This window comes from Phoxinus phoxinus, assembly GCF_949152265.1.
Source record: "Phoxinus phoxinus genome assembly, chromosome: 3".
NCBI classification, from domain to species: domain Eukaryota; kingdom Metazoa; phylum Chordata; class Actinopteri; order Cypriniformes; family Leuciscidae; genus Phoxinus; species Phoxinus phoxinus.
The window spans coordinates 26451183-26470027 of record NC_136878.1 but is presented as its reverse complement, the minus strand read 5'-3'; the positions used below and the strand labels follow the sequence as shown (position 1 = coordinate 26470027).

General features: G+C 38.0%; 1 protein-coding gene across 10 annotated transcripts in view; it reads left to right on the top strand.

Moving 5' to 3' along the window:
* atxn2 (ataxin 2) overlaps positions 1-18845 on the top strand; it is a 35329-nt gene that overhangs the window by 1302 nt on the left and 15182 nt on the right. For 8 of the 10 annotated variants that reach the window (XM_079605843.1, XM_079605839.1, XM_079605842.1 and 5 more), the window contains exons 2-12: positions 2018-2051; positions 3362-3421; positions 3574-3645; positions 3781-3931; positions 5346-5360; positions 12134-12258; positions 12456-12547; positions 12653-12841; positions 13952-14118; positions 14941-15156; positions 16888-17067. In XM_079605843.1, the coding sequence (XP_079461969.1) occupies positions 2018-2051; positions 3362-3421; positions 3574-3645; positions 3781-3931; positions 5346-5360; positions 12134-12258; positions 12456-12547; positions 12653-12841; positions 13952-14118; positions 14941-15156; positions 16888-17067 (1301 nt within the window). The remainder of the gene's footprint in view (positions 1-2017; positions 2052-3361; positions 3422-3573; positions 3646-3780; positions 3932-5345; positions 5361-12133; positions 12259-12455; positions 12548-12652; positions 12842-13951; positions 14119-14940; positions 15157-16887; positions 17068-18845) is intronic. The other 2 variants (XM_079605836.1, XM_079605844.1) reach the window with 1 other exon arrangement.

The window sequence follows — 18845 nt, the reverse complement described above, 5'->3', positions numbered from 1 at the left end:
TCTGATTTTTAAACCGGTCTGAGGGCCTGTGAATCGACGTTATGGGAATTCATCCTCCCATATGAGAAGTCACATGTTAGCTCTCTCTGTCACTATTGAGAATGACATTAACCCAGTTTCCGTTCTAGTTTTCTTGCATTTGGTTTACTTGAGGATACTAGGGCAGAATTGCGTCTTTCCTGTTACTAATCATTTGGGAAACGAACGTTTTGGGACTATCTGTCAGACGGGTACATTTCCGATGAGTGGCGGCGCTAGAGGGGAAAGTCAGATCTCAACCTTGACGTTTCCAAGAGGTTGCATGTATAAGTCCGTCCTTGCTAGATGACATTTTTGTAAGTATGTTACTTAGAGCGTGCTGTGATGCACGAACAATATTGTTACGGTTTTTATTTAGCTGTAAATGTATTTGTAAACGTGTATTCCTACAGCTAGGATAGATAGGCCTTTATTGGCATCACATAGTCGCGCTGCTGCATAGTGAAAAATGTCATTCTTGTTTACACGGAACAACAAGAGTATTATGACTTGTAGAAACTGTGGGAATCGTGAGTGGTGCAGTGAAGCCTACACCGCCTGTAATGCAGCATTTGATTTGTGGTCTGGCTGCTAAAAAAAGGAGGACTGTCATTCACAGCTGTAATTCTCTAATTTATTTTAATGGACTGGAAGCACTTGATAGTTTGTATTCAGAACATGCTCACTGAACTCATTCTTGCTGCACATTAGAGACCTCATTGGTATTTCGTCCTAAATGTGTAGATGAACACTTTATAATGTAGGATCTCTCATACTTGCACGTTTGTGGTATAATGCAGTCAGTGGCTACGAATCACGTCCTCTCTGAAATGCAGATTTTCCCCTAAGCCTGTTTGGGAACTTCACAAGCACTTTTTTGACATAAACATGACCTATTGCATCCATCTACTATATCTATAATACAATATATTTGTTAGTTTTATTAATTTTGAAGTCCAAATGTAGTCCCCAGAAGTAAAAAGCTAAAGGTAAGCTATAAACGAACTACATCACGGTCCCACGACTTCAACGTCACCATCACTTCAGTCAACTCTTTCAGTTTTTATCTAAAAAACATAATTACACGTTAGAATAGTTTATAAGAGCACAATTGTAAGCATAACAAGGCTGTAATAGAGGACTAAGTTTACCTGTTCAGCATGATGATGCTTAATGTCCTCAACAGCCTCATTTAGCCACTTGTTAGCAACCGCCTTTTTCAAGGCATAGCTTAAAAAAATGAGTGGGATAATACTGATGATGTATTTTATATCGTATAATAAAACGTCAAAAATCAGAAAAAAGATCCGGACACGAAAATTGGCCCGAAAAGCTCACAAGATTTTGCTGTCCTAAAGCAACATATAAAATGCAAAAGTACAAAATAAATGCAAGGTTCGCGCTTTAGTAGAATAAAACATGAAAGTATTTTGAGCTTGTTCACCACATACCTTATTTCATCCATTTAACCAAAAACCCATTAAAAAAAAACATTGAATTCGAGGATTGATCCGTAAGTGCAAAAATGCTAACTCGTTTCTGCGTTTTGGCCTACAAATTTACATCATACCTGCACCACTCTATTAAAGGGTTACTCAATGCCTGGTCAGAGCCTGACTCCACCCACTGGCAATATTACACTGGCAACACAAATGAACATCAACTGGATATGTTTCATTTGCATTGGGTATATCCGTGCAGATGTTTAAAAAAAGGGGTGGGGACAATATCGACCCCAGCAAAAAGTGGTGGGGACTCCCATCCAACTCGCAAATTATGCCTTTGCTCCCTTTTCATTGTAGCTCTGAATGTATACCAGTGCATGTGCAATCGATAGCACCACCGGTGTTGCATGAATTCTTGTTCCTAGGAGTGTGTAACTGTTTTGTTTTTTTGGCTCTGAAAACTGTCTGCATGTCAAACATTTCCTTGTTTCTATTTGATTATAGTTGTTATCTATCAAGCTTATCAATTATGTTGTTTTCTTTCCTCCCAACAGAGGACGCAACAATGCCAAAGGACCTTCCACTGCAGTGAGTTGTAACTTTTCTTTCAGTTTATTTCCCTTATTCACAACATTGATTTTCTAAATCAACCAAAAATGTCTAAATCGAGCTAAAATTTGCTTCCCAAGCATTGAAAAGTCCTCAGTTGAACTCGATATCAGAACATTGAACACTGCTCTGACAATTATAGGGCTGTCACTTTACGTTCGAAAATCGATTGCACAATCGATCGGACCAACCAACACAAGTTTCGAAAACGAAAATAGGGAAGCGATTTTTACGGCCTTCTCTCGGAGCGCGTCACACAGCAACTGCAGACTCTGACAAACACACATAACAGCAAATTATACTTCTGCATAATGTCTCTTTTTACAACAAAAATTGTGAATTCTGCTGGTATTCAGACAGTCTCATGCATACAGATACAGATTCGAGCTACGGGCTACAATCGCCTACGCAGGCGAAATTTTTTTGACATTTCTAATCGTAAACACAGCCATGTTGAAGCCTGCAGTAACGTTTTTCATTGATGTTAGGGCAGTCCACTCTGCTTATTGTTTTTCGAGAATGTTGCACTCCTGTTTGTTATTGTGCGCGAAACTTCATGCCAATAAATCATCAGAAATATATATTTCAAGCGCCATCTTTACTTTCGTCCTAATGCCTGTTAGTTGTCTGTGGATTTGCCTATATTTGGCATTGAAAATGGAAACCTTTAGCCTAGAAATCTAGACGCACCCTAGCGGCAGCAAAATTCTAGTCAGGCCAATTACATCGTGTATAGAGTCGGTGGGCGGGCTTAACAATGACGACAGAGTTGCCTGCTACCTTGAAAACAAAGAATTGATGCTGCTGCTGGCTAACAGCTTTCTTTCGAATCGGTTTTGGCCGTGACTCTGGAGGACTTGGAGTTAAGTTTTTCTATGAGAATAGAACAAAGAACGGCATTTAAGTCATTCTTAAAAAAAGGAAGATGTGTTCGGTGTTTTGCCAGACCGGATCTTTGCCGCTCTGACTACATCACCTTCTTCGTTGCTCTGGTTGGTTGTTGCGCTATCCTATTGCGTGCAGAGAGAATTTGAAAGACAATCGTTTATCCCGCCCCTCGGATTGAGCCATGCCAACAGTGAGTTGCCAGACCTAACATCTTGATGTGGGTCTGGCTTGCCAGGCTAAGAAACGTCTTTAGACATGGAAAATCGATTCAATGATCACTTATGTCTCAAAAATCAAACAGGATTTTTTCTCACAAAAGTGACAGCCCTATTATGTTAGAGGACCAGAACTGTAATACAATTTAAATATAAGTATTGACTATGTCTCCTTCCCTCTTTAAGGTGGCATTCAGTGGAGTTTATGCAAACATGAGGATGGTTCATGTTTTGACCTCAGTTGTGGTGAGTTCAAATGCAGTTATTAGTAAAGTTATAAAAATGCTTGTTTGTGCAGCTGTTATTATTTTTTCTGTTTCTTTATTTTATCGACCTCTTTACCAAAATTAAACCAATTCAATCATACTGAATTTTCTTTGTGCTTCACCACTCAACAGGGAAACAAATGTGAACTTAAGGTTAAAAATGGCCTGATCTACGAAGGAGTTTTTAAAACCTATGGCCCAGAGGTGAGGAGAAGAATTTCTATGGCTGTTCTATGGTGTTTAAATCACTGTGTAGCTTTTTTTTTTTTTTACTGTACTTTTTATGCACATTTGGCATTTGTCCATCTTTTTAAATTGTGCTGGTCTCTTCATCTGTAGTGTGATATTGTCCTGGATGCTGCACACAGGAAGAGTGTTGAACCTAATGTGGGCCCTCGCCGTGAGGATATTGTGGAGAGCATCATCTTCAAATCCTCAGATGTAGTGGTAGTTCATTTCAAAGATGTAGACCTCAACTATGCCAAGAAAGGTGAGAAGAGAACTGTGTCAAATGAATGTTTGTCCCTGCTTCTTAGGTGGTTACTTTACAGGTGTAATATACTGTAGATAGATAGGTAAAAAAAAAAAAAAAATGGCCTGGGCAATATGGCAGAAATATCATATCACAATTTTTCTCAGGGAAATCACGATTCACGATTGAAACATGCATTACCCGAATGAAGCCGCACTTTGTCTGACTGTTTTACACGTTACTATTTTCAATAAACAATATCATAGATGCGTAGTCAGATTTAAGATGAACCGCGGTGCAAGTGCATGCCAAACCTTGGGTGGAGAACGGTACGGTTCGATTTCTTTCTTTTTTTTAACCAAGAAGTTTACACTAAATACGAAGCAACCATGTCTGTATTTGCAATTCAGTTTTTTCCCCAGATCTGATTTTGTTACACATGTGTAAGCAAACATATTGAATCAGATATTAGAGACTCACATTGAACATTTTTGGTTCTAAATCTGATACATATTCATTGTTTTGTCAACATATCAATTTCTCCTTATTTCTCAATTTGATGTGGTTAATATCTACTGTAAGGGAATATTGTTATATTTGCAAATGTCCAAACAAAGTAATTCTGCAGTGAAATGATGTCTAGCCATCAGATTATTACATTTGATGAGTTTTTTTATTAAAATGTTAGAAAATGAACATAAATAAGTACACAAATATGTGAATTCCCCATAAATCTCTCATTGACTCATATTAGTTTTGTGACATACTTTAAACTGGTTTTGAATGTACATAATACATCATGTAAAAAAAAACATGAATGAGTATTATTTCAGGAAATGACTGCAGAAAAGAATAAGACCATCTTAGCTTACCTATTCGTAATGACCATATATACAGGGAGATACCAGAACAATCAACTTAATCTGTGATGTGGTCAGTGTTACACAATCAGATTTGTGAGCCTTATCGTGTAAATGCAGACCACCAGAAATATCATAATGGACAGTGCCTGCTCTAGAACTGCCATTATGTTTTGTTTACTGAGTTCGAAATGTGTTGTTATGAGATGGGATGACATTTTGATGGATCAAAGACATAGCAAACCACTCGTTATAAAATATTTATAATGCTTCTACTACATACTGCTTTCAGCAATACAAAACACACTTATGAAATGACCATTCTAGACATACTTGACATATTGGATATAGAACAACCTCATAAGGCATGAAATCAATTGTTTTTATCCTTTTGGTGACAACAGCATTTGCAGTTTGCATTAAAGTGTGTATATTTAATGTCTCCACTGCTCCTTTCAGTCAATCTAATCCTCTTTCACTGTAGCTGCTGAAATGCATTAGTTGAATCTCTTCAATGACTTTCACAAACTGACCCCTTCTTTATTCTGTCTTTTTCTCTTAAATGGGCGTAGTCTCATCAGATGCAGGTAATACAACTCATCTATTTCTTTTACCAGTGTATTTTTATGCAAAAAATAAATAAAATGTTTGTTTTTTTAGTTGCTTGCGGCATTCTTTGAGTAGGTGAATAGTGCAAGACTTGCAGGCATTTTGACACAGAAATGCTTTTGTTATTATGATCTTGCTTGATCAGGGATCATGCTGGGTAAAACTAGAAATTAGTTTACTAATTAATAACACCCCTATTTTAAGTAGGCTACCTAAAAGGCACATTTAACAGATCAATTAGAGGTAGCTTTTACAGAAGGTTTGTGTTCTACAATACTTCACCTCAGCAAGCATGAGGGAAATTGTGCAATGTTATAATAACTTGAGCTACTAGATTTCGATTTTGAATTGTGTGAAGATAAAAAAGTCATTCACCATACCAAAAGCCAAACAAGCAACAGACAAGTGCTGAACCCGCTCAAAGCTGGCTGCAAGTAGCTACTGTAACATTTTGACTGTCATTGCATCATGAACCCACCTGATGATGTCATATTTAGAGGCCCGTTTCATTTCATGAGTACCACAGTATTGCTTTATCTAAATAAATCTTGGTGTGAGATCATAATTCTTCAGGTTGTGATTTAGTTTTGATCCATTTGCATGCTTTTTCTCCTCTTCCTTTATAAAAACGAATGTATTGAAATCATCATTGCAAGGCCAGTTTAACAGCGATAAACAAAAGCAAATCATGTTGTATGGGGTTAGAATTGTTGCATTATTCCAAATAAATAGATTAATATTCACAAATAAATATAAAGAGTTTCACAAAAATGTATACAATTCACAAATAAATAAAATGAGATTTGCAAATAAAAAAATATTTATAAATGTTTTATTATTTTACAAACACAACTCTGCCTGGCATTTATTTTTGAATCGCTTTCTGTGCATTTGTAAATCGTTGAACGCATTTGTGAATAGCTTCTTGTGCATTTGTAATACCCCTCACGCATCTGTGGATTTTGAAATCGACCTGCAGAGAAATCAGCAAATAAGTAGACTCCACCCACCGTTTACTCAAGCCAATCAGATAACGGCCACATTGAGCTGGCCAATCGTAGCACGTTCTCGCTACAACCAATCACGTTTGGCTTTACACTCTGGGCGGGAACTGATTATTGCACCCTTGAAAGGAGCAATAATAATCTTCGGGCACTTCGTTCAAATTGAGATTAACTGTTTGTGTTGTCAAAACTAGCGTGTTTGAAATGTTAACACAGTTTTCCCTACGTGACGTCTGTTTTCTTAGCTGCAGATATGAACTGTCTGCATAATCATACTTATATTGACTACTGGCTCCTTAGAAAATTCATATGATACTGTCTACATGACGCGGCGCAGCGCGACACGATGATTCATTGATAGTAAACGGATGCCCGTTCTTCTTTTGAAGTAGCGGCTGCTACACGCAATTACACGAGGACAAAATTTGCACTTTCGCTTTGCCCAGTGTAGATTGCCTCGCACGGGGTAGAAAATGATGTAAGAAATTACAGAACATAAGATTTTGCCTTTTAAAGCACAATTGCGGTGACAAATAGCTAAAGGACATAAAGAAATGTCATGTAGAAAGGCAAATATGAGCCCAAATGACCACCCATGATGTAACAGTACGAGTCTCGGCATCAGCATGTACTGGGTTGGATGCTGCAAATAAAAATTTGCAATGCTGAAAAATACATCTATGCATTTAGCCTACTTTAGATTACTTTTACCAAAGAAAAAACTATTAGGCCTAAGTCTGATTCATATGAAATATTATTTGTGTGATCAAGTGTTTTAACCGATCAATAAATGCATCGCTTGTCTGCTGGCCATATTTCACTTAATTTAAATGCATGATATCTTGGAATCCAACAACCTGTCACACGTTTAAAAATAACCCATCTACCGGTATATCTTCTCTACAAACAAATGGAATCGTAATACAGGTATTGAATATTTAAAACTCTATTTATAATGCTCTATAGATTGTTAGACCCACGGAGCTGATCATATGCGACATTAAAAATCGCATATGAGTGGGAAAAGCTGCTGGCTGTTGTTTGACAGTAATTTCCCCTATTATACAAACTCATGTATTTATCACGAGGTTGAACCCAGTTATTTATTAGTCAGCTACTTTAGTGATGCTTTTCTGATATATCTTGAATAATGTGACGCTTACATAACGCGTTGTTCCCATAACCGAGATGTGAAGCGCTGTTTCTCTGCCTTTTTCCAAGGCCCATAAAAATTGTGGCTTGGCTTGATACACAGTCTAATGGTCTAATTCTAACAAAATCCAAATTTTATTACAAATGCACAAGAAGCTATTCACAAATGCGTGCAGCGATTTACAATCGCACAGAAAGCGATTCACAAATAAATGTCAGGCAGAGTTGTGTTTGTAAAATAATAAAATATTTGTAAATATTTTTTATTTGCAAATCTCATTTTATTTATGTGTGAATTTTATAAATTTTTGTAAAACTATTTACATTTATTTGTGGATCTTAATCTTTCCATTTGTGAATTTTATAAAAAAAATTGCGAAACTCTTTACATTTATTTGTGAATATTAATCTATTTATTTGGAATAATGCAACATTTCTAACCCCATAATGCTGGGATGAAAACTACTTTATCAATTCTTTGAAACTACAGATTGAAATGGGTCTGTGTACGTTTTAATCATTTTATTTCCTATCTGGAATAGAATAGTGAGAAATGAAAAGACTGCTTCTCTATTATTTTTTGTTTGTTTACTTTAACAAACGGAAAATTTGATTTTGACACTTTCTCATTTTTCGTTTGGTTTACAAATCGGTTTATGGTTTTGAGATTTTATTCGCACATATGGGTGGCGCTGAAAGACCCTTAATTCTGATTGGTCAAACCGGGCTGTCTTCAGTATGGCCTTAATTCTGTCAGTTGAAATAAGTCTCACTGCCAAATGCCATTTTAATAAGCATTTGTCACCACCACACGAACTACCACTCGTTGACATTTGAAACAGATAGATGTTCCTGGGCATATAATAAAGCGCAGCTTTGCCTCTAATTTACGACACTTAAATAGGTTCAAGCAATACAGTATGCTGACACTGAGTTTGGTGTATTATTTATTATTTCTATATTTAAAAGCAACATAAATCGTACAGCTTATAAATCATACTAAGTGATGTTTTTGTTGTTGTAGGGTCAGGGGATAGAATATACAGTATAAAATCATTGTCTTTGGAAAGTCCTCATAAAACGTGTGACACACCTGAATAAATAATTGTGAAAAATAGATAGAAATAAAGTTAAGTATGATTGTAAGCATTGTGTACTCGGTTTACATGAAAAGAATGAGATATAAAAAATAATTGAACCCGTGAACATGTAGGCTACTTAATATCCGACAAAATTAGCACGGTTGGAGAGTAACTGTATTATAGGCCTTAAATCGATACACAAATCATCCAAAATGAATGGGATCATGTTGCTTTGTGTAATTTAATCAAATGCATTAACCTACAATTACATTGAACAGATTTGATCATATATCATTTAAAACCAACCATCTTAACACTGTAAGAAAACAGCACTTTTTAAAGTTATTATTGTTACATGCTTAATTGGTTGGTCTTCATCTGAGGCTTGTTAATTTATTTCAAAGTATTGTTTATTCCCCCTGCTTTATGCATTTAATGTTTGTCCAGCAAAGCCCTGGTTAGTATTTTCTAACTACTGTACTATAGAACTTTCGGTAACACTTTAGTTTAGGGTCCAATTCTCACTATTAACTAGTTGCTTATTAGCATGCATATTACTAGGATATTGACTTTTTTAGTACTTATAAAGTAGATATTAATGCCTTATTCTTTCTTAATCCTACCCAATACCTAAACTTAACTACCTTACTAACTATTAATAAGTAGCAATTAGGAGTTTGAGGCAAAAGTCGTAACTAATAGTTAGTTAATAGTGAGAATTAGACCCTTAACTAAAGTATGACCGTACTTTCTTAAGCCGCTTTTCCACTGCACATGACAAACGGCAGCCGTCGGACCGGAAGTCGTTCATTTCCAATGGAGAGTCGTACAGGAGCTGCGGTGAGTTTTGATCATATGCGTATGCGGGAAATTCGGATTCGATTTGAGCTTTGGATCCGTTGAAGTATCTGAACTTCTGCGGCTAGACGGTATGACCGGATGTGATGTATTCTTCTAATCAAAACTATGAGCGTGAGGCTAGAATTAACAATATTTTAACTCTTTAATGTTATTCTGTAAACGCATTTTCTGTAAAATGTCGGTTATTAATAATTATGGCAGAAAAAAATATTTTATAATTATTAAATCAATATTTAAATTGATTAGCTCTATAAAATCTACTATGTTTTTATTTTAGATGTATTGAGGGTCATTTGTTTTGTGTGGATATATTCATGCTTCCATTACATTCATTAAAAGCATTCATTTTACCATTGTTAATAGCCGAGAGGGTAACGGTTGCTTCACGACCAATTTCTAAGTTCCGTGCGACTGACACTAGGGGGCGAAATGCGACAATCGTATGCGAATGTCGTGTGCAGTGGAAAGGTGGCTTTACTCTTCTTCTTTCTTTTTTTTTGTTGCTTTTTTTGTCCCCTCCATTTGTCATGTGCTCTATATTTAAAGATGTACTAGGTATTGAAAAATTACATTATATTATTGTGAAGGGCCTATGTCATGGGTGTCCTGTTCCTGGAGGGTCAATGTCCTGCAAAGTTTAGCTCAATCCCTATAAACACACCTGAACTAGCTAATCTTCAGGATTACTAGAAATATCCAGGCTACACTCTCAGAAGAAAATGGTTCAAAAGCTGTCACTGGGTTGCAACCCTTTAAAAAGGTTCTAATATGTACTCTTTAGGTAACTATATGTACCTTTAAGTTACTATGTAGGCACAAAGGTGTACCTTTTGAAAAAGTACCTCCTTTTTTTCTGAGAATGTATTGTGTTGGAATCATAGACTGTTAAGGTTGGAATATAGGCTGGAGCTGAACTGCAGGACAGTGGCCCTCCAGAAGCAGGATTGGACGCCTCTGGCTTATGTTAATGTTGTTAAATCTATAAATGAATCTGCACAGCTTGATGTCTGCAGGCAGATGTGTAGGTCAGTCAATACAATGGAAAATGTAATGTGTAAAACGTTATTTTATCTTTACAACAATGCATGCAACCAAAACTGAACTTGATTTGAGAACTATAATGTTATAACTCCAAAACACATCCAGAATAAATACAAACACGCACATATAACATTCATAACACCATGTTCTGGTTTGACTAATATTTTGACATAATTGCAAAAATGCTAAATTTCGACAGTCATTTTTATTATAATAAGGATTTTATAATAGTCTAAACAAATCTAAATGAAAACTTGTGAAAAGATGTATGTCTATGAAAAAGTTGAGCCGAAATCGTATTTTCGAGAACAAAACCCCCCCCAAAATAAATAGACGAGCCGTCTTTTCATTTCTCGTTATTCTATTCCAAATAGGAAATGAAATGATAAAAATGTACAAGGACCAAAATGCTTGGTGTGATTCCACAGTTTGTTTTGTAAACCCACACATGTTGATTCTTTCCTAATTCTTTTCTATTACTGAGTTCTCTTGAGTTCTCTGTGACCCTTAACCTCTGACTTACTCCAGTGAAGGTCATGTTCTCAGGCATCTCACTTTCTAATTAGCATTCCTGTTGAATTAATCAAGTTTATTATGTGGTTTTAAGGTGCGGTCACATTCGCTTTCTGTTGGTCAATGCGGCTTTCTCGCCTCATAACCAACTTGAACCCACATGAAAATTCTTCGCCCTCGTGCAAAATTTCCTATTGTTTGGATTCCGTGAAACTCTGCACACGACGGGAGATGTGACTGCACCTTTAGTTTAAGCGTTAGGATTTAATAATCTATTAGCAATGGTGGAAATATAAGCAGGAAACTTTGTTTCCTGTCTGCTTTGACAGGGAATACCCATTTGTTTTCTGGTTATTGGTACAAGAGCTTAATTCTTCAATAATAAATTGAACATGATGTCAGAAGAATAAATACAGCTCCATCTTTTTTCTGATAACATGGCCTTTAAAATGTTTTTGTAATTTGGTGTGCTCAGATATATTGAATATAGTTGTATCGGCTTTATCGCCTCGCCCTTGCATCACCATTTGCATCACCCGGGTTCAAACTACACAACATTGTCTATTATGATAATTACTGTCAGATTATGTGATGTTGACTCCTTAATTCTTGTTGTGTACAAGAAATGTGTGTGATGTCATCGAAAGGTGTTGTAATAGCGCCACAAACTTCGTTTCGGCATGTTTGAAAGCTGTGTTCGGATGAGTCTTTGTGCTCCTATTGGTCAATGTCACAAATGTGACGGAACCGTCGTGGAGGGCCGGGAAAATTTTTAACATGCTAGTCTTTCTGTCGGGAAGTTGTGAAGCGTCAGTTGTCGTCCACGGTGTCACACTATACGATATAAAACAATTGATTATTGCATCCCGACACCCTTTACAAATCACCACGACACGCTACATCAAATGGATTGTGCCAAAATCTGACTAATGTCGTGTAGTCTGAACCCGGCATTTGAAATCATCACTTGTTTTGACTTGTACTTCATTGTCACTCATATCTCACATTTTATGTCTCTTTCGTAATCATTTGTGTGCTTTTGCATCACCATGATACACGTTATATGAATCCTGTTGCTTATTTTGTGTGTTGGTGAAGATAACTTCACTGACAGTGCGGTAAGTGCCCGTCTGAATGGAGAGCACAAAGAGAAGGATCTGGAACCCTGGGATGGAGGGGAGCAGCACATCTCGGGCAGCATGGAATCTCTTGACACTGATCTGGTGAGACGTCAAACAAATCAGGCTTGACCTAATGTAATAAATTGCAGTTGGATCATTGTAGAAGTATCATAAGCAGTAACGTTTAGATGTTTAACACAATAAGCCACTTGAGGTCACACTTTACTGTGATTTTTCTGTGGATACGAGAGGTATGGTGCAAAGCTGTAATCACATTTTTTAAACTGTCTCCCTCTCAGTCAAATGGTTGGGATCCTGATGAGATGTTTAAATACAATGAGGAGACATACGGTGTGAAGTCCACCTATGACAGCAGCCTGTCATCTTACACGTAAGTCATCTCATCTGTGTTTTAAATGACCTGATGAATATCTTGTTTTGTTTAAATTACTGGATATGTGCCGTCTCTTAATCTGCTTTTTCCTTTTGTTTCCAGGGTTCCCTTGGAGCGAGACAACTCTGAGGAGTTCCTCAAGCGCGAGGCTCGTGCGTCACAGCTGGCGGAGGAGATCGAAGCCAGTGCCACCTACAAGGCCCGTGTGGCCTTGGAGAATGACGACCGCTCAGAGGAAGAGAAATATACTGCTGTGGTCCGTGGAGAGAGGGAGCTTCACAGCCTCAACAGGTGAAGCTTGAACTAGTTACCACTGCTGTATGTATGTTTAGATCAGGAGATGTTTGTGCTCCAGTGTATTTCTGTCGATGAACCAATAAAACGGATATTCATAATAGTGGGGGGGGGGGGTTTCATGCTTGTCTTACTCTAAATTATACTAAGAGCAAGAAAAGAGCAAGAAAAAGCTATTTCATAAGTGTATAAAGGCATATTTTATTGCCATCGTGTTAATATGTTCACTTATATTACTATGAATAACTATGAATAAAAAAAAGTGCAATGCAAAATATGGCAGAATAAGTCCTGCCCTATAATTAAAAGAACCAATCGTCACTGCAGCTGCTGCTAGAAGCCCCGGATCCCATAGAAACAGTCAGAATAAGAAAGCAAGAGCATAAGTCCCATTTATGGGACTGTTCGTGTCAGATTTTATTGCTGATTTGAAAGGTTATTTAAATGTGAGATTGGTGAGCATTTTTTGAGATTTCTGTATTTTTCCATTAAAGTAGATAGGAGTTGGAGTTACATGCCCGAAATATCTGCTCAGAGGCATCGCAAATATGGCCGCTGAGTGAACTGGCTTTCCTTGAAAGGGGCTTTGATTAATTTCAAAGGCTGTGCCTAGATTGAAATATATTTAAATATCCCAGAAAATGACAAAAACTATCGCTGGTTTAAGATAACTTCTTGCCTGTTAAATTAATCAGTCTGTCCAAATGAACCTTTGCGCAACAGTTATCTTTTGCTTCTTTCGTCTGGATCAATTCGAGCAGCAGCACAAATGTCTTAAGATGTGGTCACATTTACCGGTGTTCAGCTAAGTTCTGCGGACGAAATTAAGTTGTTTCAATAGGAATCCACTCGAACAGGAATTTTGCATTTGGACTAAATATTTTCCCAACACGCAAATTTCGCATTAAGTGAATGGATAGTGGACCTTTTTACCTATGAAATTATGCTGAAATTCCACTAATGTGACCACACAATTACAACTACTACAACAACGTTATTAGTTGGCACTTTTTTGGTCAGAACTGAATTCAGGTAGAAAAGTATTGCTCATATTTTTTTAAACATTTTAATCCAGAGTTTTCCTCTTTATTTTGTTTACTTAAACAGAGAGAACAAATACATTCCCCCTAGTCAGAGGAACCGAGAACCAGGGATGTCATGGGGAGCTGGTCGTCAAAATTCACCCAGACTGGTTCAGTGTAGCCCTGGGCCACCCACACCCAGATCTGGATCTCACGACTACAACACAATGGATCAGCGTGTGGTCAATGGAGGTACAAGATGATTTGTGTTGGGTATCCATGTCATCTAAAATAGCTAGTAACTAGTGTAATGATGCCTCCAACGATCAAATTTGGTAATGTATTTAAACAAACTGTATGTTTATTGATTATGCAGCTTTGAATCCATGAATTATAATCCGTGGAGTCTGGAGTTACTAGCGCAGCAAGCAATGTGCTTATATTCTCTGGCTGGATCTTTGATAGACGTCTCAAAGTTTCCCCTGGTGTCACTTTCAACTGGATCATTCCTTATTAGTCCATTAAAACAGTACTCAAATCTTCCACTTAAAATACTAGAAATTATAATGAGCAAAAAACAAAAAAAATCCCCTTGGCTTTCTATGGGTATCTATTAATCCATTGTTCTCTCCTCAACTAACAGCCGATCTTTCAAATCTCTCTGGCTTTCAGTCCTTTCATGATAAAAGGATTCGGGCAAGGGAGTACTTTAGGCCAAGACTGCTGCTGTTCCAAGAGAATCTGATTGATCTTTCCAATGTTCTTTCTTTGAAGTCCTGTTTCCTTATTGTTTTCGGTTTCACCGCCTGAGAATTAACCAACGATATCTCAAAATGTTACATTTCGTCCTTGTTCTTTGGTGTCTTGTCATTCCTGCTCAATACTTTTCCATCTCCTCTCTCTACCTTTCCTCCTGGCTAGTTTCGGTCATCATATCTAAAATTCTCAATCAATAAGGCCTTCAGACTTTTCTATTTTCTATTCAATTTACATGGTCATTTGTTTCCCCTCCCCCTCTCTCTGTCAAATGTAGTTTTTCTTTCCTCTCATTCCGGCTCATTTCATCTCTGTCAGGTGCACACCCTTGGCCCTCACGCTGCCCATCTCCCTCCTCTCGCCCTCCATCCCGTTACCAGTCAGGCCCCACCAACTCTCTCCCGCCCCGGGCGGCCACGCCCACCCGGCCTCCCTCCAGACCCCCATCCAGGCCCTCTCGGCCCCTGTCTCACCCCTCTGCTCATGGCTCTTCAGGGCCCCTATCCACCATGCCCAAACGCCTGTCCACAGAAGGTACCAGAAATTCCAGACTGAGCAGCCATTTTGTTGTGGCACCACTACTCAGGTTCACGTTTTGCAATGCCTGAATTAAGGCTGTCACTAACAGCTTTGGGACTTTCCTGGTGTTTAATAAAACGACTCATCCTCTTGTTCCATTTTCTATTGCTATCCCTCTTTCTATGCATGATTGAAGTGAATTTGGGACATGTTTCACCCACTCATTTTCCGCGGTGTGTTTAAGGATTGGCATTGTATTTTGGCCATGGGGACACCACTAACAATGCCCAAGTGTTTCTTTCCATGTCTGACATTGGCTCGACATTGTATTCTCATACATCAAATGAGAAACTGTCTAGGCCTTTTCAGTTCAAATGTATATCAGGTAGATTGACTAGAATTAACTTTTCATGAGGACAGAGCCCTACACATGACATGCAGAAGAAGAAAAAAAGATATGGTTGCCACAAATTAGGAATTCATTCCTACAACTCATTTGTTCACTTGTTTTAGTTCAAACATGGCCACATTGTACTAATTTGATTCCTAATGTTTAGGGCTGTAACGATTTACGATATTAAACCGAAATCGCGACACTCAGATCCACGAACCTGTGTCGCGGTGCGAGAAGGCAGATCGCGATCGACACACCCCTTCCCAGACTTATCTTTCTCGTCCAGAATAGATCCTAGGGCTGTGACGGGGTCTTTTACATATTAGGTATGGGAATTTCAAGCAAAAATAATATTCGAAGATCGCTGGGTATCATTTGATTATTATTCTCTCCCCCACACGCACACACACACACACATACAAGCAAACACCAGAGCAAGTGAGCAAAGCGCGTGGTGTGTGTGTGTGGGGCACCGGCGCGCGTGAACTGGAGCTCACCTCATAAACGAATCGAAACTTATATAGAAAGCTTGAAATACTTTTACTTGATTTAACGTTAATTCAAAACAAAGAAATGGCTGCTTAGGCTAATTCGTAGGAAGTGTGCATTTCTCTATGCGTGTTCACTTTGTGGGAAGCGTTATTCCTGCGCTTGAGATGCGGGTCATGCGGAATAGTAAGCCTCGGTTACCTCAGAATAATTTTTAACATGCTCGAATCATCTCCACAATGGAGTATAGTTCTAGCTTAGAAAAGAAAACAGTTCAAGAAAACAGAGTTATAGCTTTAGCTATTTATTTATTTATTTGGCTTTTAAAATCCTCCCTCCTCGCAAGAATCGCGGTTTGTATCGAATCGTGGGTCAGAAATCGGGATACGAACTGAATCGTGGGTTTGCTGTATCGTTACAGCCCTACTAATTTTATTCTACTATCATACTAAATTTATATTTTTTCATGGCCACTTTGTTCTAATCCGTTCTTTCATTTTAGTTCAGTTCTGGGAATGAATTCTTAATATTTTGTCAGTATCTTTTTTTTGTCTTCTGCTTGTCATGTGCTGGGCTCTGTACATGACAAAGCTACTAAAGCGTATGACTTACTCATATTTGGTTAAAACTACAACATTTTCTGTTACCATGTGTTGTAGTGTATCCAGTACATATTGAAATCACAAATAGTTGGCATAGTTATTTCCCCTCAGTGTTTGCTTCACATTTGAAACTTTGAATGTCACACAGTTCACAGCATCTGCTTTTGGAGAGAGCTACACACTACACATTGATGAGAGATGCACTATAGGGTGTTTGTTTCTTCTTTCAGAACTCACTCATCTCTATGTTTGTGAATGCAGGTCCTCCAAGAATGTCTCCCAAGTCACAGCGAACTCCGAGACCTCATAGAGTGCCCTCTTGTCGGGGTGGTGGTCCTCCGCCTGATTATATGTCTCCAGTTTCATCGATGGAGGTTTCTGCTCCCCCTCTTGCTCGCAACAGCCCTTCTGGGGGAACCTGGTCATCTGTTGTCAGTGGTGGTAAGTAGGGTTGGGAATCGGAAGAAATTTTCTGATTCCAGTTGTTCTGCCAAACGATACCGATTTCGGTTCCAGTTCCTATTAAATAAAAATTGTTAAAACAACTAATAAATAATTATAGTAAGGGAAAAATGCACAATACTTTTTGTTTGTTTCTTATACTTGTCAAATTAATTTAACAGACTGGTAATGTCAACAAATTCAACATATTATTTGGCAATTTTTGCAAAAATAATGAATTTTTCAGAAGGAAAATAAACATTTCTGCATTTTCTTGGAGAATTTGGGACCTCTCCTAGCTTATTGTATCTTATATAAGCTCTCCTAGCCACAACACTAGTGAAACAGAATAATTTTTACATCGGTTTGAATGATTGATTCATGATGACTGGATGAATCGACGCTCTAGCGGTTAATAAACAGAACTGCATGGGTCTTGCGGAACAACATTGTAGCCAGAGCTACTTCTCTCTGTTTATGTCTATGACGAGTCACGCAGGTACTGGGCTTCACCGCAGTGGTACCGACCTGACCGGTGTAAAGTAGTCCGAGTATAAACGCTTATTACAGGCTCACCGTAGGTTTTCAGGATAAGAAAAAAATACGGTTTGAAAAAAGGCATTCACGATGTACTCTATGTAAATTCTGAACACAAAAAGTTACGGACTGCAGCTTTAACAGTCGTCTTTATGAATGTTTTGAAGCATCAGATGTAATCGATACACTCGTTATTTTAAGTGACTTTCAAAAGGTGATTTACTCTATTTTGGTTCCTACCGTAGTGTTTATACTCAAACTATAAACTTATCTAAGTACTTCTGTGATCATTTGAATATTTGTAATAGAAATATCGATAGTGTGTGGTTGAAAAGCTGTTTCATATATATTGACAACTGCTCTCTCTGGGTCAGCGACAGCGCAAACAGATTTTAATGTTCTGGTGTGAAGCTTTTGTTTTTTAGGAATAAGATTGCGTTAGGTGTTTGAATTTTTTTTTGTTTTTTGTTTTTTTTTGTTTTCGAGATTTAATTGAGATTAATCGTGCAGCTTTACTGTCTTTATACTCTCGCTGCGTTGATATCTGACGCAAAACGTATTTGAGTAGCGGGAGGGCTTTTCAGTGCATTCATTACTATTTTAATATTGAGCTTCTCACATGAGGTGAGAAATCGCTATTAAAGGATAAGCTCCCAGCACTTCGCCCACACATCTCACCAGAACCATTTTCGGAACCGAAATTTAGGAATTTCGCACGGTTCCGGTATTTTTCAAGAACACTAACTGTGCGTTCACACCGCCGGCGGCGAGAGCGTCAAATTGGCCGGAAGCCATTCATTTTCAATGAGAGCCGGCGGCGAGCTCCGGCGAGGGCGGCGCGGCGCGTCTTGGACGGCGAGAGCGGCGAGAAGAGTTGAAATCAAGTCAACTTTATGGTAATAAGCTATGACGCGGTTCAGCGGCAACCAGCGGCAACCAATCGTAATGTAGAAGTCCTCCGCCTGAGAGGATACCAGAGAACACAACACTGTAAACTTTGGTTCCGACCACATTAGTTCCTAAGCAAAATGGAGGAAAAGTTAATTATTTCTGTTGCGGGTTTCCCGTTATTGTACGACGTGTCCCTGTTTACATACAGGGACATTAATAAAAAGAACGACGAATGGAAAAAGGTGTCTGAAATGGTTGGTGTTTTGTTACTTTCACATTTAAAAGATTTTAATAGGTTAACTTATACCCTACGTGTAGCCAGTATGCACAAAATAGGATACTGATTTATG